We start from the raw sequence: 26,676 nt of genomic DNA on the forward strand, positions 1-26,676 counted from the left end.
GACACACAGTCACTCAATGACCAAGTTTGTGAGCTTTCAGGTTCCTGGCATCAAAAATGTGTGAATGGAAGCAGTTTATCCAGCAAAGAAATCTGATTGGCTGTTTGTGGCCCTGCCCCTTTAATGAATTTTGACCCCAGTCACCCAATGACCAACTGTACCAGGTTTGAAGCTTCTGCCACTAATAGTGTAAGAATGGCAGCAGTTTTAATATTCCCCTGAAAATCAATAGGTGAATTTTGATTGGCTGTTGTAGGCTCCACCCAATTTATTGAATCTTAATTGCATTCACCCAGTGATCAACTGTGGCAAGTTCAAGAACCCTGCGATTAACAGTCTAAGAATGGCTGCAGTTTACATTTTTCCATTTAAAATGAACGGCTGAAATTTGATTGGCTGTGTTATGCTCCTCCCACTTTTCCTGGATTTGTAACCTCGGTCACCAAGTGACCAACTGTGCCAAGTGTGGGGACTCTGGCTTGATTACTGTGAGAATGGCAGCCTTTTACATTTTTTCCATTGACTTGAATGGGTGGAATCTGATTGGCTGTTTGTAGCTCCGCCCAGGTGTGCAGGGGGGAAGCGAGACCCCCAGAACATATCATCCCAGGTAGTAAGGGATCTGTATACCAAGTTTCGTTCAAATCGGTCAAGCCGTTCTCGCGTGATCGCGGCACATACATACATACATACACACACACACATACATACATATACACACACACATACATACATACATCCGATTTTATATATATAGATATAAGGTGATCACTGTTTACATTACCTGTAATGCTGTTCCAGTGGCCATTTTACTTCCATAGTGTGGGTGAATAATATGTATGGTGGCGTGCTATTATGTTATAAATTATATTTTATATAAATTTATATTATAAAAAGAGAACCAATTTAAAGGGACAGTAACATGGATCATAAGATTGTTAGAAAAGATTTTTAATTAAACTTCATTTAGTCCATTTCGGGGCCACTAATGGACTACATCATGCTTTTAATTTAACATGTTTTCTATGAATTTTTTTATCCATGTTACTTGGCCTCTCTTTATCTAAGCTTGTGCACGCCCCTTATGGGTATGTTATGTTGATTATATGTGATTTATCTATTAGCACTGACTGTATTCTGTAACACTCTAAAAAGGCCTGCCGGCCTAAACATAGTGTGTTTTATGCTCAGTATAGATAGCCAGGGATAGGTGCCTCAGAATAGGTAGCCAGGCGAAATGGGGATACAGCGGCATGCAGCAGCAGCCGCTAAGGGGACATCAATTACTCACTTCAATCCACACACTGCATCTATTTACTTCTTCCTGTTCTTGTGTTCCATTTCATAGTAACAGCGTCCCCTAGGGGGCACTATTATTGTGAGCTTGAAAACAGGACAGGAACAAGTTTATAGTACGTGCGTCGCTGACTCCCAACAAATTAAGTACTTGATCACTTCTCAGCCGCTGCTAGTGTGTAAACCGCTGCTTCCCTCCCGTACACCTCTCCTTAATAGCACTTCACAGAAGGGGAAAATCAGTTGTCTTTTTACAAAAGGAAAAAAGGAGAAGCACAACGGTAGGACCTTTTTAAGTTTTGCCCAGTGGCAACATTCAAAATATAAATAGAGCAGAATAAGAGATTATGACCTTTGAAGGAAAGATGAAAGTAACTTAAAAACAAAAAAAATCTACTTACCCGGAGCTTTCTTCCAGCCCCTGGCAGCCGTCCTGTGCCCTTGTCGCACCACCGCATCCATACAATGGCCCAGGGTCCCCTCCGGTGCAGAAACCAACCATGCCAGGTTAACATCTACTGCACCTGCACAATAGCCACTCAGGGTCGCAGTGACGTTATCTGGACTTTACTGCGCTGGCACAGAACTATGGCGCATGTACAGTACACTCCAGACTATGTCAGCACAACCCCAAGTAACTCTCATGCAGGGGCAGTACATTCCACAATGGAGGCGACACTGGGCCACTGGAGGGATGCAGAGCTGCAACGAGGGCACAACACAGCTGCCAGGGGCTGGAGAAGGCCCTGGTAAGTAGATTTTTTTGTTTTTAATTTACTTTCATCGTGTGTGTGTGTGTCCGCCTTTGGGGTCCAGCAAGCTAATGTGCTATTGACTCCTAACACCACCTCAAGTAAGGGCCATATCCGTTCTGTATGTGAGGGTTAGGGAGGAATTGTGAATAATTGTCTCACAAACTTTTGCCACTGAAACTACCATCAACGCATTAATAAAAATGCACTACATAATAAAGAGAGACTGAAGTTTTACAGGCTATGCTTGATATGAGCATTTTGAGTGCATGCTATACTGCATACATGTTTAAATGTGAAAGGTCAATCACATTTTGCAAAACATTCTGGACCATATTATGCTCAGGGTGATAAGTAGCTTGCACATGCAAACTACTTATCCCCTGGTCACCATTCAAAGATTACCAGCCACTCTTATTGATTTTGCTTGAACTCTGCCAAATCCTACAGACGTGTACACACGCCATACTGCAGCTAACAACGGGTCAGTCAGACCCTCCCGCTGGGCAGGCGTTCTGCCAACAGTAGTGCGTGTGTACAGTCTGTCTGCAGACTGATAAGACCGCTCAGTGGATCTGTCAGATCAGTCTGCCGACATCGTGTACACACATCCTACTGTCGGTAAAACGCCTGCCCAGCGGGAGGGACTGAAGGACCCGTTGCTAGCTGCAGTATGACGTATGCACATGCTTTTAGGGAACATTACTCAGGCAAAGTCTAATGCCTCCCTATTCCTCAAACCCCTTCTTCCACCTTAATCCCCCCCACCTGTACGGCCACACTCCATGATGCCAGTGCACAGGCACAGCCCCACTCCCAACTAGTGTTGGGCGAACAGTGTTCGCCACTGTTCGGGTTCTGCAGAACATCACCCTGTTCGGGTGATGTTCGAGTTCGGCCGAACACCTGACGGTGCTCGGCCAAACCGTTCGGCCATATGGCCGAACTAAGAGCGCATGGCCGAACGTTCCCCGAACGTTCGGCTAGCGCTGTGATTGGCCGAACGGGTCACGTGGTTCGGACCCGAACGCGCTCTGATTGGCCGAACTGTCACGTGGTTCGGGTAAATAAATACCCGAACCACGTCATATCTCCGCCATTTGTCTGTGGGTTTAGCTTTGGGTAGGCAGGCAGGGTAGTTCGCGCTCCAGCCACGCTAGCCAGGGTCCCCCCCAGTCATTGTGTGTCGCTGCTGGGAATAGTAGTACACCGCTCGCTCAGCATTCTGTTTACTGCCACTCTGTGTACCTCGCTCAGCCACACTATATAGCATTCTGTTTACTGCCACTCTGTGTCTGCTGGGAATAGTAGTACACCGCTTGCACAGCCACACTATATAGCATTCTGTTTACTGCCACTCTGTGTACCTCGCTCAGCCACACTATATAGCATTCTGTTTACTGCCACTCTGTGTCTGCTGGGAATAGTGGTACACCGCTCGCTCAGCCACACTATATAGCATTCTGTTCACTGTTCTGTGTCTGCTTGGAATAGTGGTACACCGCTCGTTCAGCCACACTATATAGCATTCTGTGTACTGTTCTGTGTCTGCTGGGAACAGTAGTACACCGCTCGTTCAGCCACACTATATAGCATTCTGTGTACTGTTCTGTGTCTGCTGGGAACAGTAGTACACCGCTCGCTCAGCCACACTATATAGCATTCTGTTCACTGTTCTGTGTCTGCTGGGAATAGTGGTACACCGCTCGCTCAGCCACACTATATAGCATTCTGTTCACTGTTCTGTGTCTGCTGGGAATAGTGGTACACCGCTCGCTCAGCCACACTATATAGCATTCTGTTCACTGTTCTGTGTCTGCTGGGAATAGTGGTACACCGCTCGCTCAGCCACACTATATAGCATTCTGTTCACTGTTCTGTGTCTGCTGGGAATAGTGGTACACCGCTCGCTCAGCCACACTATATAGCATTCTGTTTACTGTTCTGTGTCTGCTGGGAATAGTGGTACACCGCTCGCTCAGCCACACTATATAGCATTCTGTTCACTGTTCTGTGTCTGCTGGGAATAGTGGTACACCGCTCGCTCAGCCACACTATATAGCATTCTGTTCACTGTTCTGTGTCTGCTGGGAACAGTAGTACACCGCTCGTTCAGCCACACTATATAGCATTCTGTGTACTGTTCTGTGTCTGCTGGGAACAGTAGTACACCGCTCGTTCAGCCACACTATATAGCATTCTGTGTACTGTTCTGTGTCTGCTGGGAACAGTAGTACACCGCTCGTTCAGCCACACTATATAGCATTCTGTTCACTGTTCTGTGTCTGCTGGGAATAGTGGTACACCGCTCGCTCAGCCACACTATATAGCATTCTGTTCACTGTTCTGTGTCTGCTGGGAATAGTGGTACACCGCTCACCCGTCACTGTATAGCATTGTGCTCTGTGTCGCTGCTGGGAATAGTGGTACTGTATAGCATTTCTGTACTGCCACTGTACTGCTGCCAGTCAGCGTGTACTGTAAGGATAAGTGAAATGAGGAAGAAATCCGGTGAAAGAGGGAGGGGCAAGGGAAGAGGTGTTTCCCCTGACGGTTCACGTACAGGCCACAGGGGAGCACCCAAGAAAACCCACTCAATACCACCCATGTTGTCCAGGACAACAACCCTCACAAATCCAAAAGAACAGGACCAGATAATTACTTGGATGACCTCTCAAGCGTCCAGCAGTGGGTTAAGCAGCACCAGCACATCACGCACGAGGTCCGAGTCCTCAGCCAGTTACAAGGAGCCAGTGGGCACAAAGCTGACACAACCGGCAGCGACACCACGCACACAACTGCCAGATAACCAGTCCGATGAATTACCTCAGGACACAATGGGGTATTCGCAGGAGCTATTCCCAGCCCAACAAACTTCCACCTTTCAAAGGTCAATGGAGGAACAGCCAGAAATGTTGTGCCTGGATTCACAACCGTTAACTGTGGGAAATGTACCGCGCACTGAAATACGAGGCGAGTCCGAAGAGGACTCGGAAACCCAAATCCCAGAGCAATTTGGGCAGGAGGGGTTGCAATTGCAGGAGGTCGGCCGACAAGATCTGGAAGACGACGTTGGAGTGTGCTGCGCAGAGGTTGTTGTGGGGAGCTCTACTCCACGGCGGTGGCCCACAATGACATATGACGAGTTTGAGGAGATGGAAGAGGAGGGTATGGACAATGTGGACAGAGACCCAGATTTTGTTTGTGAACGAGAACATCGCCGTCGTAGCAGCAGCACAGATGAGTCTGTTGAAGAACACACTGCTGCACGAGTTCGCCTTGTGCCACAAGGTAGGCGGCGCGCAATTTCAGGCACCACAAGCGTGGAAGTTCAAGTGAGAGGCAAAAGAGGAGCAAACAGAAATCGCCAGCAAGGAGGCAGGTGCTCCAAAGTCTGGGCTTTCTTTGAAGACTGCACTGAGGATGTTACCATGGCGATTTGCAAGGTGTGCAAGACCCGCCTGAGCAGGGGGAAAAATATTAACAACCTCTCCACCACCAGCATGAGCCGTCACATGCTATCCAAACATCCCACTCTTTGGGCAAACGCGTCAGGACAGGGTACCAGAAACAACACTGCCTCCCTTGGGTTCACCAGACCCGCCTCAGCAGCAGCAGTAGCCCAGCCATTGCGTGGTTCACAACATTCACAAACATCAGACGACGCTGACACTGTCACTTTCCGGAGTAGTGCTCTTGAGGTCTCCCAGTGTTCATCAAACACAACAACCAACAGCCCTTCCGTGTGCAGCGCTACGGTTCAGTTGTCTGTGTCGGAGATGTTTGAGCGCAAGAGGAAATTGCCAGCAAATGACCCCCGGGCCGTGGCAGTAACAGCCAGCATAGCCAAGCTTCTGGCCTGCGAAATGCTGCCATATCGATTGGTGGAGACAAACAGCTTCAAGGGCATGATGTCAGTGGCCATCCCACGTTACGTGGTTCCCAGCCGCTACCACTTTGCACGCTCTGCAGTGCCTGAGTTGCATGAGCACGTGGTCAGCAAAATAACCCGAAGCTTGAAGAATGCCGTTGCCTGCAAGGTTCACCTCACCACTGACACCTGGACGAGTGCGTTCGGCCAGGGTCGATACATCTCCCTTACCGCGCACTGGGTGAACCTTGTGGAGCCTGGCAGCGATTCCTCACCTGCTACGGCACGGGTGTTGCCCACGCCACAAACAGCTGCACCGCCGTCCCTCCCACTGGATAACAGCAGCACCTACCTCTCTGACTCCTTCTCCTCCAACGCATCTCAAAGCTGTACCTCATCCGGAAACGCTAACCCAGCAGCAGTAGGATCGTGGAAGCAGTGCAGCACAGCTGTTGGCATGCGTCAGCAAGCGTTGCTGAAGCTAATCTGCCTTGGGGATAAGCAGCACACAGGGGAGGAAATTTGGAGGGGAATAAAGGAACAGACGGATTTGTGGCTGGCACCGCTGGACCTGAAACCGGGCATGGTTGTGTGTGATAATGGGAGTAATCTCATTCGCGCTTTAAGGTTGGCTAAGCTGACACACATCCCTTGCCTGGCGCACGTGATGAACCTAGTAGTTCAGCGGTTCCTGAGGACATACCCAGGCGTGCCCGATCTGCTGTTGAAGGTGCGTCGAGTGTCCAAACATTGTAGAAATTCCAGTACTGCTTCGGGGGCACTCGCCAAGATGCAGGAGCGCTTCAATCTCCCCCACCATCGCTTGCTGTGTGATGTCCCTACGCGCTGGAATTCTACGCTGCACATGCTAGCCCGCTTTTGCGAGCAGAAGAGTGCAGTGGTCCAGTACATGACGGCGCAGTACCGAGGCGCATCCGGCCAGCTGCCAAGCTTCTGTGGATCCGATTGGGCCAACATGTTGGACCTCTGCCAAGTCCTCCAAAATTTTGAGCAATCCACGTTGCTTGTGAGCAGTGACAACTCTTCAGTCAGCATTACCATACCACTGCTGTGTTTACTGAAGAGGTCGATGTTAAAAATCAAGGAAACAGCTGTCATGATGCAACTGGGGGAATCTGAAGGAGAAAACGATCAGCGTGATGGTACCAACATCAGGCCATCCGCCTCAGGGAACGCTGGCCCCAGCAGCTATGACGAAGAAGAGGAGGAGGAACAGCTGGAGTTGGAGCAGGAATTTCATGCCACCACTGACGAGGGCCAGAGCGGTGCACGTTGGACTTCCACAATTCAACGCGAATGGTCAGCAGAAGCAGACCAGGAGGAAGGTGACGACTATGATGCATCACAACAACTATCACAACGCTCACAAGAGGATGATGAGGATTCTGGTAGGACTCTGGCACACATGGCTCAATTCATGCTAGACTGCATTGAACGTGACCCACGCATTGTGCGCATTCTGGACAACACCAATTACTGGGTTTATACCCTTCTGGATCCACGGTACAAACACAATGTTCCAAAACTGCTTGAAGAAAGAGTCAGACAGGTCAAAATGGAAGAATACCAGCAGGCCCTTGTGGAGACTTTAGAGAGGAGATTGACATCCTCCCCCTCCTCTAGCCAGTTGTACGCAGACAGACTGACTTCCGCAAACCCAGGACGACCAGGAGGGCAGCAAACAACGCAAGCCGCAGCTAGTACCCAAAAGGGAATGGTATCGGCAGTGTCCTTGGAGTGGGAAAATTTTCTGACACCCATGCAGCCGCAGCCCACTGAACAGCAAGCGTGCAGATCCACCTCCAACACCGATCGCCTGGAGAAGATGGTCAAGGACTACATGTCAGATGGCGTAGCTGTGTCGAACCATCCATCTGCACCCTTCAACTATTGGGTATCGAAGCTAGACACCTGGCACGAACTGGCAATGTACGCAATAGAGGTGCTGGCTTGCCCGGCAGCCAGCGTTATGTCGGAACGCTGTTTCAGTGCTGCCGGAGGCATCGTCACAGATCGGCGTATCCGCCTCTCTACAGACAATGCAGACCGTCTGACTCAAATTAAAATGAATCAATCCTGGATTGGAAATGACTACGCAACACTCCAGGACCCCAACCAAGTAACATGACCAATGAACATCTGGGATGGTGTTGCGTTTCCGGGCCCTGTTTATTGAACCTCTCATCTGTATTACATTTATGACTGCATGGCGGCAAAAAGCATTGCTGCTATATCCGCACGCTTTTTGTCCACATGCAAGGCCTGGGTTGTTGTGTCTCACAAAGCGTGGCCTTCTCCTCCTGCGCCTGCTCCTGTTCCATCACGTCTGCTGCTGCTGGGTTAGCGTTGCCGCGTGGTCCCTGTTTATTGAACCACTTATCTTTATTACATTTATGACTGCATGGCGGTACAAAGCATGCTATCCGCACGCTTCTTGCCCTCATGCAAGGCCTGGGTTGTTGTGTCTCACAAAGCGTGGCCTTCTCCTCCTGCGCCTCCTCCTGTTCCATCACGTCTGCTGCTGCTGGGTTAGCGTTGCCGCGTGGTCCCTGTTTATTGAACCACTTATCTTTATTACATTTATGACTGCATGGCCGTACAAAGCCTGCTATCCGCACGCTTCTTGCCCTCATGCAAGGCCTGGGTTGTTGTGTCTCACAAAGCGTGGCCTTCTCCTCCTGCGCCTGCTCCTGTTCCATCACGTCTGCTGCTGCTGGGTTAGCGTTGCCGCGTGGTCCCTGTTTATTGAACCACTTATCTTTATTACATTTATGACTGCATGGCGGTACAAAGCCTGCTATCCGCACGCTTCTTGCCCTCATGCAAGGCCTGGGTTGTTGTGTCTCACAAAGCGTGGCCTTCTCCTCCTGCGCCTGCTCCTGTTCCATCACGTCTGCTGCTGCTGGGTTAGCGTTGCCGCGTGGTCCCTGTTTATTGAACCACTTATCTTTATTACATTTATGACTGCATGGCGGTACAAAGCCTGCTATCCGCACGCTTCTTGCCCTCATGCAAGGCCGGGGTTGTTGTGTCTCACAAAGCGTGGCCTTCTTCTCCTCCTGCGCCACCCTCCTCCTGTTCCATCACGTGTGCTGCTGCTGGGTTAGCGTTACCGGTCCCTTTTCCTGGAACCTCTTATATGTATTACATTTATGACTGCATGCCGACAAAAAACATGTTACCTGTGCAAAGAAAACAGACATTTCCCGCATTTAAAAGACAGTTTTCCCTTTGAAACTTTAAAATCGATTTTCTCAAAAACTATAAGCTCTTTTTGCTAATTTTTTTTTCCTCTTGTACCCACTCCCAAGGTGCACATACCCTGCAAATTTGGGGTATGTAGCATGTAAGGAGGCTTTACAAACCACAAAAGTTCGGGTCCCCATTGACTTCCATTATGTTCGGAGTTCGGGTCGAACACCCGAACATCGCGGCCATGTTCGGCCTGTTCGGCCCGAACCCGAACATCTAGATGTTCGCCCAACACTACTCCCAACCCACGCATGTCCGCATTTCCACACGTGAATATGCCTGCCCCCCTGCACTGGTCCTCCTGTCGTCCAAAATCTGGCCATGTGCCTGATTACACACTAACCAGAATGCATGACACAGGGACAGAAGAGGATGTGGGGACACAAGTTTTATTATATCTGACTAGTTGCCCTAAGCACGTTTACAGATAGGCTGTAGGACTCAGTCCTGCCATCATTCAGTGCGCGTGCACACTAGTGATGGGTCATTCGCGCACGAGCCAGCTCTAAGAGCCGGCTCTTTGCTGCGAGCGACAAGAGACGGTTCTCAGTTTTCAAAGAGCCGATGCCTCAGCTGCCCCACACAGCTCTGATTTGCTCTGTAATAAAGGGTTCTGAGGCATGCTGGGAGATGTAGTCCTCCTCTTGCAGCTTGTAGGAGTGTATGGGGCGGAGCAGAGCAGTAGCAGGAGGGATTGCCCCAGTCAGAGAAGCAGTCTGGAGTTGTCATGGAGACGGGGGCGGGGCTTTTACTCCGATTCTGAGTGGTGTCTAGTGATAGTTAATGAAGAGCAGATTCAGAGCCGTAAGAGCCGGCTCTTTAATGGGAGCCGATCCAGAAGAGCCGATTCTCTGAGAAGAGCCGGAATTCCCATCACTAATGCACGCGCATCTGTCCGACTGCCATGCGTGTGCCCGACCGACGCACATGTGCGTACGCACCCACCCCCTAGCCGCCTCCTATGAATTCGGTGCTCTGTCCCAATGGCTGTGTCACTGCAGGACAAGCGCTGTGGCGCAATAGCACTGACACACGAACAGGACGCAGGGACACTTGTATTTTATTCAGTAGTATACACACACATGAAACATGATATGCTTCAGTTTATAAAGTACAAACATATAATTCAAACACTTACCTTCAAGTATTCTCCTTTAAGAGCATCAATTATGGCTTTACAGGTTTCTGGCACAATAACTCCCAGTGCTTGTGGTGAAATGCAACTGCTAAATTTTGAAGAGAAACTCCGACCAAGAATTGAACTTTATCCCAATCAGTAGCTGATACCCCCTTTTACATGACAAATCTATTGCATTTCACAAACAGACCATCAGGGGGCGCTGTATGACTGATTTTGTGATGAAACCTCTCCCACAAGAAGCTCTGGGACCGCGGTACTCTGGGCAAACTGCCACAATGTAACAATGTTCACAGACAGGAAATAGCTGTTCACAGCTGTCTGTTAAAGCCAGAACAGCTAGAAACAGCTACATAACCTGCCCACAGTAAAAATGTCACCATGTAATACATGTCAGAATGTAAATCGGGGAGAGGAAAGATTTTACAATGAGCAAACACTGACTAAATCATTTATACATAATTATTGTAAAAATGAAGCACTATTTTTATTACATTATTTTCACTGGAGTTCCTCTTTAAGTCTTCGTATGACCTGCCAGTTGCAAGATAACGTAGTGTCACAATGAGTCTTTCCTCAACAGGTATTGCTTGCCTCATTACAGTATCTTGTTTTTTGAGGTAAGGAGACACTGCTTCCAATAGGAACAAGAAATTTTCATCTGACATTCTGGGGTAATTTTTGAAGTCAGCTGAGTTTTCACTACGAAGTTCTTGTAGCAAAGGCATGTGTGAAAATTTATCTCTGTTTTGTAACCAATTCTTACTCCAAAGCCGTTTTGGTTTCTCACAGCTTTTCAAATATAAAAAAAAGCAAAAGCTATTCTCACACGACGCAATGTCCTTCTGTTCGGCATCTTTCCTGTACCACAGACTAGGTAATAAAAAAAACCTGCGCATTTCATAAACACGTCATTTACAATCGTATCGAAAGAAACATTTCCCCCTTCGATTTCTTCAACAACCCAATTTTTATGAATTATCCAATCTTATTTTCCAAGATTTCCTACAAATCGAACATACGTGTGTGGTACATTGGATGAAATGATCTGAATTTTCATACAACCCAAAAAAACGATCGGAATTCTCGAATCGAAAAAAAAAAAAAATTGTATGGTGTGTGGCCACCCTAAGGGGATGGAGCCCCAAACAGCCAATCTGATTTGTTTCATTTTAATGCAGGTTATTGATGCCAAAGACCGCAAAGCTCACAAACTTGGTCATTGAGTAATTGTGTGTTAGGGTTAGGAAAAGTGGGCGCAACCAACACCAGCCAAATACATAAGTGGGCAATGCTGGGTCATCAGTAGGCGGAGACAAATACAAATTTCACTGAGAAAATGTAAACTGCAGCAATTCTTACACTGTTAATGGCAGGGTTCTAAAACTTTGCACAGTTGGTCACTGGGTGACTGAGATTAATATTCAGAAAAGTGGGTGGAGCCTACAAAAGCCAATCAAAATCCACCTATTAATCTTTAAGGGGAATATTTAATTGATGCCATTCTTGCACTGTTAGTGGCACAAGCCTCTTGCACTGTTAATCACCTGTACCTGGTACAGTTGGCCATTGGGTGATTGGGGTTCAAATTCAGAAAAGGGGGTGGGGCCACAGCCAATCAGATTTATTTTATTTCAATGCAAATTATTGATGCCAAAGACCGCAAAGCTCACAAGCTTGGTCATTAAGTAATTTTGTGTTAGGGTTAGAAAAAGTGGGCGGAGCCAGCACCAGCCAAACACATACCTGGGCAATGCCGAGTCTTCAGTGGGCGGAGACAAACACAAATTTCACTGGGAAAATGTAAACTGCAGCCATTCTTACACTATTAATTGTAGGGTTCTAAAACTTTGCACAGTTGGTCACTGGGTGACTGGCATTAATATTCAGAAAAGTGGGTGGAGCCTACAAAAACCAATCACAATTCACCTATTGATTTTCAAGGCAAATATTTAATTGCTGCCATTTTTGCACTGTTAATGGCACAAGCCTCAAACCTGGTACAGTTGATCATTGGGTGACTGGGGTTAAATATTTAGAAAAGGGGTGGGGCCACAAACAGCGAATCAGATGTGTTTCATTTCAATGAAAATTATTCATGCCAAAGACCACAAACCTCACAAACTTGGTCCTTGACTATTGACAATTGTGTGTTAGGGTTAGAAAAAGTGGCCACAGCCATCAGCAGCCAAATACATACCCGGGAAACATTAGAACATCAGTGGGTGGAGAAAATTACAAAGGTAACTGCCAGAATGTAAACTGAAATTTGGCACACACATAGTACATTACCTGGAATAAAGTATAGGATACTTTTTATTCCCATAACCAAAAAGGGGGCAGAGACAAATACAAATTTCACTGGAAAATGTAAACTGCAGCCATTCTTACACTGTTACACTGGAGGTGTGTTTAGCTTTTAAGGGCAGAATGGTTAATTTGCATATATTCAGCAGTGATGCCCTGGGAGACATCTCAAGCTCACTCCAACCTGAATTATCGCAAATTCTTTCTGTTTTAAGAAAGCAAACTTTTGTTTTTCTTAACATCTTAGTAAGGGGGCTTTTTAGGACCATTGTAGTCCCTTACACACTCCAATGAGTTCTGGGTCACCATTATTATTATTATTATTATTTATTGTATTTATATAGCGCCAACATATTACGCAGCGCTGCACAATAGATAAAAGGGTTAACATACAAGGTAGGACATACAGGAAACTCACAACAAAACAAGATCATGCAAATGATTTGATAATACAGTGTCATAGGTCAAAATAGAGACTGTTCTAGTCCACAAGAGGGTTGATTGTCAGTAAGATTGCATAATCAAGCTGGAAACACTAAGGGAGATGGCCCTGCCAGAGGCTTACAATCTAAAGGGTGGGGGTGGAGACAATAGGTGTGTTTGCGAGAGGGTGTCTAACAGAACATATTATGGTGCTGGTGTAGGGGGGTATGCGAGCATGAAAGGGTGAGTCTTGAGCTTGCTGATTAGTCTGTACCTCTCGGTGTTACAAGCCCTACTGCATAGAGCCAAATTAATCCATGCCATGCACTGATGAGGGTCAAACAATCCAAAACAGTCTGTATGCATGTTGGATTATTACGGCTCTGTACAAATTAACAAAATGACACATCATTGCATTCCAGCAGTTCTGGAGGTGTTTAGCTTTTAAGGGTAACAATGGTTAATTTGCATATATTCAACAGTGATGCACTGGGCGACATTTTAAGCTCACTCCAACCTGAATTATCGTAAATTCTTTCTGTTTTAAGAAAGCAAACTTTTGTTTTTCTTACACTGTCAATGGCAGGGTTCTTAAACTTTGCACAGTTGGTCACTGGGTGACTGGGATTAATATTCAGAAAAGTGGGTGGAGCCTACACAAGCTAATCAAAATTCACCTATTGATTTTCAAAGGAGTGGAGCCACAGCCAATTAGATTTATTTCATTTCAATGCCAATTATTGATGCCAAAGACCACAAACCTCACAAACTAGGTCATCCTTGAGTAATTGTGTGTTAGGATTAGAAAAAGTGGGCAGAGCTTACACTAGCCAATTACATACCCGGGCAACGCCGGGCGACCAGCTAGTATTAAATAATTGTTATGAGATTATGTTTGTAATAGAAATGATAATGAATTGCAATAGAGGGAAGTCCAGGATTTTGTGAATAAGACATTGTCTTTGCAGACAAATAGAGCACGTGACTCTAAGAAGATGAAGTGAGTTCTCGGGGCCTGTGATCAGAACCCTTGATAACTTCTGTTCAGGATGAAGCCAGTTGGGATTGCCCTACTGGCATGCACAGAACTTGGTGATGGGGAGAGACAGACATGGAGCTGAACAAGTCCTTATTAGCTCATATGCTCTGTTGTACGTACCTTAACCACTTGAGGACCTAGGGCTTTACCCCCCTTAAAGGGCAACTGAAGAGAGAGGTATATGGAGGCTGCCATGTTTATTTCCTTTTAAGCAATACCAGTTGCCTGGCAACCCTGATGATCCTCTGCCTCTAATACTATTAGCCATAGCCCCTGAACAAGCATGCAGCAGATCAGGTGTTTCAGACTTTAAAGTCAGATCTGACAAGACTAGCTGCATGCTTGTTTCTGGTGTCACTCAGATACTACTGCAGAGAAATAGACCAGCAGGGCTGCCAGGCAACTGGTATTGATTAAAAGGAAATAAATATGGCAGCCCCCGTTTACCTCTTACTTCAGTTCCCCTATAACCTCCTTAGCGGTAACCCCGTGCTGGACACGGGGTAAGCCGCCGGAGGGTGCCGCTCAGGCCCTGCTGGGCCGATTTTCATAATTTTTTTTTGCTGGACGCAGCTAGCACTTTGCTAGCTGCGCCAGCACTCTGATCGCCGCCGGCCCCCGCCCGATCGCCGCTATCTGCTGCGGCGCGCGCCCCCCCCCCCAGACCCCAGCGCTGCCTGGCCAATCAGTGCCAGGCAGCGCCGAGGGGTGGCCCGGGACTCCCAATGACGTCCCGACGTCAGTGACGTCTGTGACGTCATCCCGCCCCGTCGCCATGGCGACGGGGGAAGCCCTCCAGGAAATCCCGTTCTATGAACGGGATTTCCTGATCGGAGATCGCCGAAGGCGATCGAAGCGGGCGGGGGGATGCCGCTCAGCAGCGGCTATCATGTAGCGAGCCCTCGGCTCGCTACATGATTAAAAAAAAAAATTAAAAAAAAAACTGCTGCGCTCCCTCCTGGCGGTATTTTTCATACCGCCAAGGAGGTTAAGGACCGGCCACTTTTTTTCCATTCAGACCACTGCAGCTTTCACGGTTTATTGCTCGCTCATGCAACCTACCACCTAAATGAATTTTGGCTCCTTTTCTTGTCACTAATAAAGCTTTCTTTTGGTGCTATTTGATGGCTCCTGCGATTTTTACTTTTTATTATATTCATCAAAAAAGACATGAATTTTGGCAAAAAAATGATTTTTTTAACTTTCTGTGCTGACATTTTTCAAATAAAGTAAAATTTCTGTATACATGCAGCGCGAAAAATGTGGACAAACATGTTTTTGATTAAAAAAAAAACCATTCAGTGTATATTTATTGGTTTGGGTAAAAGTTATAGTGTTTACAAACTATGGTGCAAAAAGTGAATTTTCCCATTTTCAAGCATCTATGACTTTTCTGACCACCTGACATGTTTCATGAGGGGCTAGAATTCCAGGATAGTATAAATACCCCCCAAATGACCCCATTTTGGAAAGAAGACATCCCAAAGTATTCACTGAGAGGCATAGTGAGTTCATAGAAGCTATTAATTTTTGTCACAAGTAAGCGGAAAATGACACTTTGTTAAAAAAAAAAAAAAAAAGTTTCCATTTCTTCTAACTTGCGACAAAAAAAAATGAAATCTGCCACGGACTCACCATGCCCCTCTCTGAATACCTTGAAGTGTCTCCTTTCCAAAATGGGGTCATTTGTGGGGTGTGTTTACTGTCCTCGCATTTTGGGGGGTGCTAATTTGTAAGCACCCCTGTAAAGCCTAAAGGTGCTCATTGTACATTGGGCCCCTTAGCGCAGTTAGGCTGCAAAAAAGTGCCACACATGTGGTATTGCCGTACTCAGGAGAAGTAGTATGTTGTGTTTTGGGGTGTATTTTTACACATACCCATGCTGGGTGGGAGAAATACCTCTGTAAATGACAATCTTTTGATTTTTTTTACACACAATTGTCCATTTACAGAGTTATTTCTCCCACCCAGCATGGGTATGTGTAAAAATACACCCCAAAACACATTATACTACTTCTCCTGAGTACGGCAATACCACATGTGTGGCACTTTTTTTTCACCCTAACTGCGCTAAGGGGCCCAAAGTCCAATGAGTACCTTTAGGATTTCACAGGTCATTTTGAGAAATTTCGTTTCAAGACTACTCCTCACGGTTTAGGGCCCCTAAAATGCCAAGACAGTATAGGAACCCCACAAATGACCCCATTTTGGAAAGAAGACACCCCAAGGTATTCCGTTAGTAGTACGGTGAGTTCATAGAAGATTTTATTTTTTGTCACAAGTTAGCGGAAAATGACACTTTGTGAAAAAAACCAATAAAAATCAATTTCCGCTAACTTGTGACAAAAAATAAAATCTTCTATGAACTCACCGTACTACTAACAGAATACCTTGGGGTGTCTTCTTTCTAAAATGGAGTCATTTGTGGGGTTCCTATACTGTCCTGGCGTTTTAGGGGCCCTAAACCGTGAGGAGTAGTCTTGAAACGAAATTTCTCAAAATGACCTGTGAAATCCTAAAGGTACTCATTGGACTTTGGGCCCCTTAGCGCAATTAGGGTGCAAAAAAGTGCCACACATGTTGTATCGCCGTACTCGGGAGAAGTAGTACAATGTGTTTTGGGGTGTATTTTTACACATACCCATGCTGGGTGGGAGAAATAACTCTGTAAATGGACAATTGTGTGTAAAAAAATCAAAAGATTGTCATTTACAGAGGTATTTCTCCCACCCAGCATGGGTATGTGTAAAAATACACCCCAAAACACATTATACTACTTCTCCCGAGTACGGCGATACCACATGTGTGGCACTTTTTTGCACCCTAACTGCGCTAAGGGGCCCAAAGTCCAATGAGTACCTTTAGGATTTTACAGGTCATTTTTGTTTCAAGACTACTCCTCACGGTTTAGGGCCCCTAAAATGCCAGGGCAGTATAGGAACCCCACAAATGACCCCATTCTATAAAGAAGACACCCCAAGGTATTCCGTTAGGAGTATGGTGAGTTCATAGAAGTTTTTATTTTTTTGTCACAAGTTAGCGGAAATTGATTTTAATTGTTTTTTTTCACAAAGTGTCATTTTCCGCTAACTTGTGACAAAAAATAAAATCTTCTATGAATTCACCATACTCCTAACGGAATACCTTTGGGTGTCTTCTTTCTAGAATGGGGTCATTTGTGGGGTTCCTATACTGCCCTGGCATTTTAGGGGCCCTAAACCGTGAGGAGTAGTCTTGAAACCAACAATGTCGCAAAATGACCTGTGAAATCCTAAAGGTACTCATTGGACTTTGGGCCCCTTAGCGTACTTAGGGTGCAAAAAAGTGCCACATATGTGGTACCGCCGTACTCAGGAGAAGTATTATAATGTGTTTTGGGGTGTATTTTTACACATACCCATGCTGGGTGGAAGAAATATCTCTGTAAATGACAATTGTTTGATTTTTTTACACACAATTGTCCATTTACAGAGAGATTTCTCCCACCCAGCATGGGTATGTGTAAAAATACACCCCAAAACACATTATACTACTTCTCCTGAGTACGGCGATACCACATGTGTGACACTTTTTTGCAGCCTAGGTGCGCTAAGGGGCCCAACGTCCTAATCACAGGTCATTTTGAGGCATTTGTTTTCTAGACTACTCCTCACGGTTTAGGGCCCCTAAAATGCCAGGGCAGTATAGGAACCCCACAAGTGACCCCATTTTAGAAAGAAGACACCCCAAGGTATTCCGTTAGGTGTATGGCGAGTTCATAGAAGATTTTATTTTTTGTCACAAGTTAGTGAAAAATGACACTTTGTGAAAAAAAAAAATCAATTTCCGCTAACTTTTGACAAAAAATAAAATCTTCTATGAACTCGTCATACACCTAACAGAATACATTGGGGTGTCTTTTTTTCTGAAATGGGGTCAGTTTGTGGGGTTCCTATACCGCCCTGGCATTTTACGGGCCCAAAACCGTGAGTAGTCTGGAAACCAAATGTCTCAAAATGACTGTTCAGGGGTATAAGCATCTGAAAATTTTGATGACAGGTGGTCTATGAGGGGGCGAATTTTGTGGAACCGGACATAAGCAGGGTGGCCTTTTAGATGACAGGTTGTATTGGGCCTGATCTGATGGATAGGAGTGCTAGGGGGTGACAGGAGGTGATTGATGGGTGTCTCAAGGGGTGGTTAGAGGGGAAAATAGATGCAATCAATGCACTGGGGAGGTGATCGGAAGGGGGTCTGAGGGGGATCTGAGGGTTTGGCCAAGTGATCAGGAGCCCACATGGGGCAAATTAGGGCCTGATCTGATGGGTAGGTGTGCTAGGGGGTGACAGGAGGTGATTGATGGGTGTCTCAAGGTGTGATTAGAGGGGGGAATAGATGCAAGCAATGCACTGGCGAGGTGATCAGGGCTGGGGCATGAGGGCATTCTGAGGGTGTGGGCGGGTGATTGAGTGCCCTAGGGGCAGATAGGGGTCTAATCTGATAGGTAGCAGTGACAGGGGGTGATTGATGGGTAATTAGTGGGTGTTTAGGGTAGAGAACAGATATAAACACTGCACTTGGGAGGTGATCTGACGTCGGATCTGCGGGCGAACTATTGGTGTGGGTGGGTGATCAGATTGCCCACAAGGGGCAGGTTAGGGGCTGATTGATGAGTGGCAGTGACAGGGGGTGATGGGTGGCAGTGACAGGGGGTGATTGATGGGTGATCAGTGGTTTATTACAGGGAAGGACAGATGTAAATAATGCCCTGGCGAATTGATAAGGGGGGGTCTGAGGGCAATCTGAGCGTGTAGGCGGGTGATTGGGTGCCGGCAAGGGGCAGATTAGGGTCTGATCTGATGGGTAACAGTGACAGGTGGTGATAGGGGGTGATTGATGGGTAATTAGTGGGTGTTTAGAGGAGACAATAGATGTAAACGCTGCGCTTGGGTGGTGATCTGATGTCGGATCTGCGGGCGATCTATTGGTGTGGGTGGGTGATCAGATTGCCCGCAAGGGGCAGGTTAGCGGCTGATTGATGGGTGGCAGTAACAGGGGGTGATTGATGGGTGGCAGTGACAGGGGGTGATTGATGGGTGATTGACAGGTGATTGACAGATGATCAGTGGGTTATTACAGGGAAGGACAGATGTAAATAATGCCCTGGCGAATTGATAAGGGGGGGTCTGAGGGCAATCTGAGCGTGTAGGCGGGTGATTGGGTGCCCGCAAGGGGCAGATTAGGGTCTGATCTGATGGGTAACAGTGACAGGTGGTGATAGGGGGTGATTGATGGGTGATTGATGGGTAATTAGTGGGTGTTTAGAGGAGAGAATAGATGTAAACACTGCGCTTGGGTGGTGATCTGATGTCGGATCTGCGGGCGATCTATTGGTGTGGGTGGGTGATCAGATTGCCCGCAAGGGGCAGGTTAGGGGCTGATTGATGGGTGGCAGTGACAGAGGGTGATTGATGGGTGGCAGTGACAGGGGGTGATTGATGGGTGATTGACAGGTGATCAGTGGGTTATTACAGGGAAGGACAGATGTAAATAATGCCCTGGCGAATTGATAAGGGGGGTCTGAGAGCAATCTGAGCGTGTAGGCGGGTGATTGGGTGCCCACAAGGGGCAGATTAAGGTCTGATCTGATGGGTAACAGTGACAGGTGGTGATAGGGGGTATGTACAGTGCCTAGAACACAAATAACTAGGCTGTGTTCCTTTTTTTTTTCTTTCTCTGCCCGAAAGAGTTAAATATCAGGTATGTAAGTGGCTGACTCAGACAGGAAGTGACTACAGTGTGACCCTCACTGATAAGAAATTCCCCTTTTTATCTCTTTCTTGCTCTCAGAAGCCATTTTCTGCTATGAAAGTGTTTTATAGTTGGAATTTCTTATCAGTGAGGGACACACTGTAGTCACTTCCTGTCTGAGTCAGGACTGAGTCAGCCACTTGCATACCTGATATTTAACTCTTTCAGACAGAGAAAGAAAAAAAGGAACTCAGCATAGTCATTTGCGTGCTAGGCATGGTACATACACATGTCTATTTCATCATGTCACATGTCACTTCGGGTATCCTTTAAGACTATAGGGGCTACTAAAAGAATGTTTCATGACAATGTGTTCTGTTGTGATTTCTGTTGAGCACCTGCCTGGGGTGTGATGGTAGTGTTTACCAATTGTTAGATCCAAAGTTTGCAACAAGAGAAGATTGTAGTTATTCAAGAGCCAGATTGTACACTATTTACTACTTAATTGGACTAAACACCAGTGGTGTTTCTTGGCAGTTATTTCAATTAACTTTACAAGTACCTTAGTCGCTACCCCCTTTAACACGAGAAATCTTTAACTTTTCTCAAATAGATCAATAGGGACATCTGTGTGGCTGATACTCTAGTGAAACCCCTCCCACCGTTTTCTGCCTGTGAACCTTGTAGCATTGTGAGAAATAATGGCTTTTTCTAACTGCAAGGCAAGCAATATCTTTCTATGCGCATAGAACTCTCAGTAACGAACATTCCGCAGAGATTAACTGGCAGAACTAAAGATGTTGCTGCCTCTAATAATGTCAGAATGTACAAATCACAGAGAAGAGAGATTTTACAATGGGTAAACCCTGACTAAATAATTTATTAATTAATATTGTAAAAAGAAAATAAGCAGTTTTATTCCTTATGTTCATGGACGTCCGGCTGTCTGCACATAAGGGCTGAATGGGGCAGCCACCCCCCACCCGGCCGTTCCCACTGCCCATCATGTAACAGGCAGCATGCCAGCAGCCAGTGTCAGATCTCCGATCAGCCGACGACCACTGAAAAGCAGGTGCTAGCACCTCACGGACATTGCACCGATATGCGGAAGTGACATCATATGCTCGCACGCTCCCTGTTACATGATAGGCAGGGGGGCGGACGAGCGGTGCTGATCTGAAGAGTGGAGAGTGGGGTGGGGGCACCTGTGTCAGAGGTGCTCAAAATCTAATCCCTACCATAGTCCTAGTCTAATGTCCCACCATTGCTAAGTTCATGTAAATTTGGCTCCACCCGTGACCACACCCACATCCTGGTCCATGGCCAAGCCCATTATTAAGTGCGCCACATGATCCCCCCCCCCCCCACTCCTTTTTTGCTCCACCAGGAACATTTTCTGCAGACGCCTATGCTTATGTTATTTTCACTACAGTTCCTCTGATAGCGCTGTCCATTCAAATTAATGGAAAGCACTGATACCGTTGTTTACTGCTGTTTACCATCACTTGAACAAGTGCCACAATTTTTATCCCAATTTTTTGCAAGGTCTGTCCAGTGTCCACCACTCAGGTGATCCTGGAAGCAACATGCAGCTTCTAAGAGCACTTTTCCATGATGAGCACCCGCTGGGATTGAAAACAGACACACCCGCCAAAATCTACCAGAAGCTGCTGAAAGCCACAAAATAAAGAAAATCATTAAGACAAGACGCCACTGGATGCCCCTGTAAACCAGCCATTGATTTTTTTTTCCCTAATTTCACAAATTGTAAAAAAACAAATCCATAACATTGTTCTGATGTAATTAAAAATGGTTCATAAGATGCTAATGGTTTTGAGTTGATACAAATGTTATGTTCATTTCATGCAGCTTGGACTTGCTCTTCACTTAGCAGTATAATAAAGAATGCTATCTGTATCAGATCTGGCTTTCATTTTCCTCACACTCCAATAAATACCACATGATTCTTTAAAGAGGAGCTGTTAGGTATAGGGTCTCAGAGAAAAAAAACACATATATCAGTAGCTAAATATTGGCTGTACTTACATTACATATGCATTTCACTGTCCACGTTTGGATTTCACAGAATTTTTATATAGTATTTGCAGAGAATGATGCTTCTGACAGCTCATGGCAGGTTCCATGTTTGTCTGTCTCCTATGAAGCCAAATGTGTCGTCATGTCCTGCCTGCTTCCTGATGATTCCACTCACAGAAAACCTCCTAATGAATAACACTACTGTGCAGTGAATATTAATTAGCCATGTGGCTAGGAACAATAGCGGGCTCCTGCAGTGTACTCTGCCTGGAGATTTTTCAGTGCTGTGAGGTTACACACTGTTGTAACAGCCTGTCACTAGCAGCCGAGGGGAGGACCCAAGCAGCCCCAGAATGCTTTGCAGTATGGTATGCGGCCTCTCGGCCTCTTAAGAGCTTGGGTCTAACATCCTTGCAGTTCAGCACACATCAAAAGTAAGAGAGATTTTTAACCTCAGTATTGCCTTTTTGGCTTCCTTCTAAACTGTTTAACACAGGAGAATATAAGTTTAAATTAGCTTTTGCAGCCTGACAGTTACTCTTTAAGATACTGAATGAAATACCACATAAGGTAGAAATCTTTATGAATTGTCATGAAGTGGTTTGATAATTGACCATACTATTACCATATTTGTGAAAATCTAGTGAATAATGAACAAAAAGAATTGTTTTTACTGCATGAGGTAATTTCACATTACATTTTTACCAAACAGGTCTTAATGAAGTGAGCCCACAGTGAAAATCTTACCGTTTAGTGTTTTTGTTCCCCATTTTGTTCAGATTTACCTCGTCAGTTGGGAAGAAACTGTGAATGGACTTTGATTACTGAGTAAGAAAAGATATATATGTTAATACTCAGCAGACATATAGCTCTGCAGTTGTGGACAGATAAAAAAGTAGTACATTTACAAAGGTATAAAAGCACCCATAATGATTTAAGATGTTTTAATGAGGAGCTGTCAGTCATACTATCTCAGAAAAAAATACAAATATAAGAAGATAAATATTTGCACTACATAACATACAGTATGTATTGCACTGTCCACATTTTGATTTTAGTGATTTTTCTATAACAAAAAAATCTTAGGATTTTCCATTTTGACTGTGTCTATCTTGAAGCCAATTCTGACATCATTTCCTCCCTTACTTTGTCTGTGTATCATTGCCCGCCCTCCTCCCGGTCTTGGGACACTCCGACCCAGATCTGCAGTAGAAAGTGTATTGTCTCAGCATGAGAAATCTTGGCCAATCTGAGAGGAATAAAGGTGTGGGAGAAGAAAACAGGAGGAAAAGAGGCTTCAGCCATTCAAGCTGCATTAGTTATGTCTGAGGGGAAAGTAAAGAAGAAAAAAAAGAAAACGCAGCATGCTCTGCAACTTCCTTTGTGCAGCAGATGTACCAAATAAGATATATAAGAGCCAGGGAAACTGGAGAATGAGAAGAAAAGTAAGAGTGATTTTTAACTTTTGGATTGCCTGGTTAGCATCCTTATTACTAGTTTACCAGAAAAAATATAAAGAATTGATTTTTGATTTTATGCCCAACAGTTACACTTTAAGTAATCTTAAGGTGCCCTTTAACAGTACAATCTCCTGAACCATCAACCACTAGCGTAACAATAGGCCCTGCAGCCCCCGCGGGGGGCCCGGGCCCCCCCTGGGGCCCGCTCGGGGCTGTTTTGGGGGGCTGGAGGGGACGCAGCATGAGGGGAAAGCTATGCTGCAGTTTGGCGGGGAGGGGGGACGGTCCCCCCCCTCCCTCACCTCGGGGCTCTCCCCTCTGCGCTCCCCTCCAGCTTCAATAAGTGTCCGTGAGCAGCGGCGGGCAGCAGCGGCAGATACATACCTTCCGTGAACTCCAGCGTGGACGCTCCTCTCTCTAGTCTCTGACGCGACTTCGTGTATAAACAGGAAGTCGCGTCAGAGACTAGATGGAGAAACTTCCACGCTGGAGTGCACGGAAGGTATGTATCTGCCGCCGCTGCCCACCAATCCTAGCAAATGGCTCAGGTTCATCTTAAGAACAGTCTCTGTTATCTCCCACTAAGACAAATGCAGCCTATCAGGGGCATAGCAATAGGGGTTGCAGAGGTTGCGACCGCATCGGGGCCCCTGGGCAGTATTAGCTCTCTAATGGGGCCTGTACTCATAATAATCACTTCTATAGATACTTTGAATAGTGGTAATCATTAACAAACTGTTCCCCATCCCCCTCTTGTACCTCTGACACTGTAGTTGCCATTGGCAGGTTTTGGTGCACCGTATCAATTGCTATGTATAGAGTGCATGGGGGCCCCATTGCAAAACTTGCATCAGGGCCCACAGCTCCTTAGCTACGCCACTGCAGCCTATGTACAAACTGATACAAGCGTAGTAAAGCTGAGATGTAGTGGAAAGTAGAGTGCAAAGTTAACCTCCTGATCGTTACGCCACCCAGGAGGTTTCGCTAGCCTCAGGAGTCCCCCAGGATTAATCTATTAGATGTAATGGCTGCAAAAGGTTTAGCTAGCACAAGGCTAGCTAGTATAGGTGGCCAGCACCCCCCAATCGCCCCTGATCCCCCCAATCCAGCCGCTTATACATTACCCAGCCTGGTTCCAGCGATCACTCACCGGCTTAGCGCCGGTTAGTGAATTTAGGCTGTAAGTGTATTTTCTTGAGAAAACCTGCACAATTATGTGAATTTTCTAGGGAAAGGGTCACCAAAACTTGGGCCCACTGTCTTTGCCTTGCACTTTTAAAGGGAACCCGAGGTGAGAATAATATTGAGGCTGCCATATGTATCTCCTTTTAAGCATAACTAGTTGCCTGGCTGCCGTGCTGACCCTCTGCCTCTAATTCTTTAAACCATAGACCCTGAACAAGCATGCAGCAGGTCAGGGGTTTCTGACAATATTGTCAGAACTGACAAGATTAGCTGCATGCTTGTTTCTGGTGTAATTCAGTTCACTACTGCAGTCAAATAGATCAGCAGGGCTGCCAGGCAACTGGTATTGTTTAAAAGGAAATAAATATGGCAGCCTCCATATCACTCTCACCCTGGGTTCTCTTTAAATTACAGTTAGCTCCGCCCTCATCTGGTCACGGCCACGTCCATTTTTTTTGCCGCTGCGCTCTTAGCGTGCCGCAGGTTATAGCCACACCCATTCATCAGCTATCCCAGAAGTTGGTCCAGCACCTGCATAGCACTCCCCTCCCCCCCCAAAAAAAATAAATCCTGGAGCCGCCACTGCATATCGCTCAGGAGGTTAAGTGAAGTCTCTCCAGATTGTCATCCCTGATAAACAGCCTGTCAAGGGTTAATCCTGGACCCCATCTTTAGGTAGGGTGATCATATTTTGATTCCCAAAAAAGAGGACGATCACAACAGCATGTGGGCGGGGTCATGGGTGGGGCCAAATATACAAGACCTTAGCAGTGTGCTGTCCAACTTCGCTGGCATGGAGGGCCATTTTTTTTTTCCAGACCACATGCTGGAGGGCCGGCCGACCACAAAATGCAATCAGATTCGCAGAAGATTTCCCCACAAAATGCAACGGATTGGCAACAGATTTCCCCACAAATGGAATCAGATTGGCAGCATATTTCTCTACAAATGCAATGAGATTGGCAGCATATTTCTCTACAAATGCAATGAGATTGGCAGCAGATTTCCCCACAAATGGAATCAGATTGGCAGCATATTTCCCCACAAATGCAATGAGATTGGCAGCAGATTTCCCCACAAATGCAATGGGATTGGCAGCAGATTTCCCCACAAATGCAATGAGATTGGCAAAAGATTTCCCCACAAATGCAATGAGATTGGCACTCAGGGGTGATGGCTGATTGATCCGAGCCGTGATCGGAAGAGAGGAGGAAGGGGGTGGACGGAGGTCGCAGGTTCACAGGAGTGTGGGAGTGCTGGCGTGTGCAGGTATGACGCTCTGATGCTCTGAGCCGTACCTGTGAGACGTTTCAGAAGGTCGCCCCGGCTGCCGCTTGCCGCCCACTTCGTGCCGCCCGCTTGGTGCTCTGCCTTGGTGTTACGCTCTGTTTGCTGCCCGCTTGTTGCTCGCTCGGTGCTCTGCCTTGTCCTGTCATTCTGTTGCCGCTTGTTGTTACTTGTTGCCCTGCTTTACTTTACTCCTGCCTGTGTGTGTCATCTGTGTCACATCTGATGCGTGATCTGCGTGCCGGGGATGCTGTGGGCCGTCGGTTCTGAGTCATGAGCTACTGATCAGGAGCTGGATCGCGATCTGGATTGCGAGCCGTTCAATGAATCAGCCGTCCTCAGTGCCCTGAGTGAGTGAGTCGCTCCACGAGCCGCGAGCGGCCAAGCCAGAAGAGCCGATGCTTAAAGAGCCGGAATTCCCATCACTAGACTGAGTCTTCTGGCTCGGCCGCTTGGCTCCCAAAGAGCCGTCTCGTGTTCGGCTCCCAAACGTCTCTCTTCACTACCTACCCAGACATTTCAAAAACCCACGAGGACGCCCCGGACAGGTCAGAAAAAGCGGACCTGTCCGGGCAAAAGAGGACGCCTGGTCACCCTGCCTTTAGGGGTTGGAATCCTCTGTCCATCACATGCTAGGCCTGTAATTGGCAGGCCTGAGCCTGTGATGTCATAACCAACACAATCTTTACTGTGCATGCACCGGAAAATCCCATTTTCCAGTGACCTGTTCCCTTATTCTAAGGAAAATATTGTTTACTGTATGCTGGCCATTGTTTACCTTAATATTGCCTGCACATTTTGAGCTGATAAGTTGTTCTACGGCCTTGATGAAGACACACAGACTTTTTCTTCAACACTCAGAATTGTGCTTCTAGAAA

The 26,676-nt window shown here is 46.5% G+C and overlaps 1 protein-coding gene across 1 annotated transcript in view; it reads right to left on the minus strand.

Annotated features, from left to right (window-relative positions):
- Positions 1–26,676, minus strand: part of LOC137526001 (uncharacterized) — a 110,652-nt gene that overhangs the window by 48,263 nt on the left and 35,713 nt on the right. Inside the window, exon 4 of the mRNA XM_068247211.1 lies at positions 22,614–22,690. Within this exon, the coding sequence (XP_068103312.1) occupies positions 22,614–22,636 (23 nt within the window). The 5' untranslated portion in view covers positions 22,637–22,690. The remainder of the gene's footprint in view (positions 1–22,613; positions 22,691–26,676) is intronic.

The sequence above is a fragment of the Hyperolius riggenbachi genome, chromosome 7 (assembly GCF_040937935.1).
Source record: "Hyperolius riggenbachi isolate aHypRig1 chromosome 7, aHypRig1.pri, whole genome shotgun sequence".
In the NCBI taxonomy this organism is placed as follows: domain Eukaryota; kingdom Metazoa; phylum Chordata; class Amphibia; order Anura; family Hyperoliidae; genus Hyperolius; species Hyperolius riggenbachi.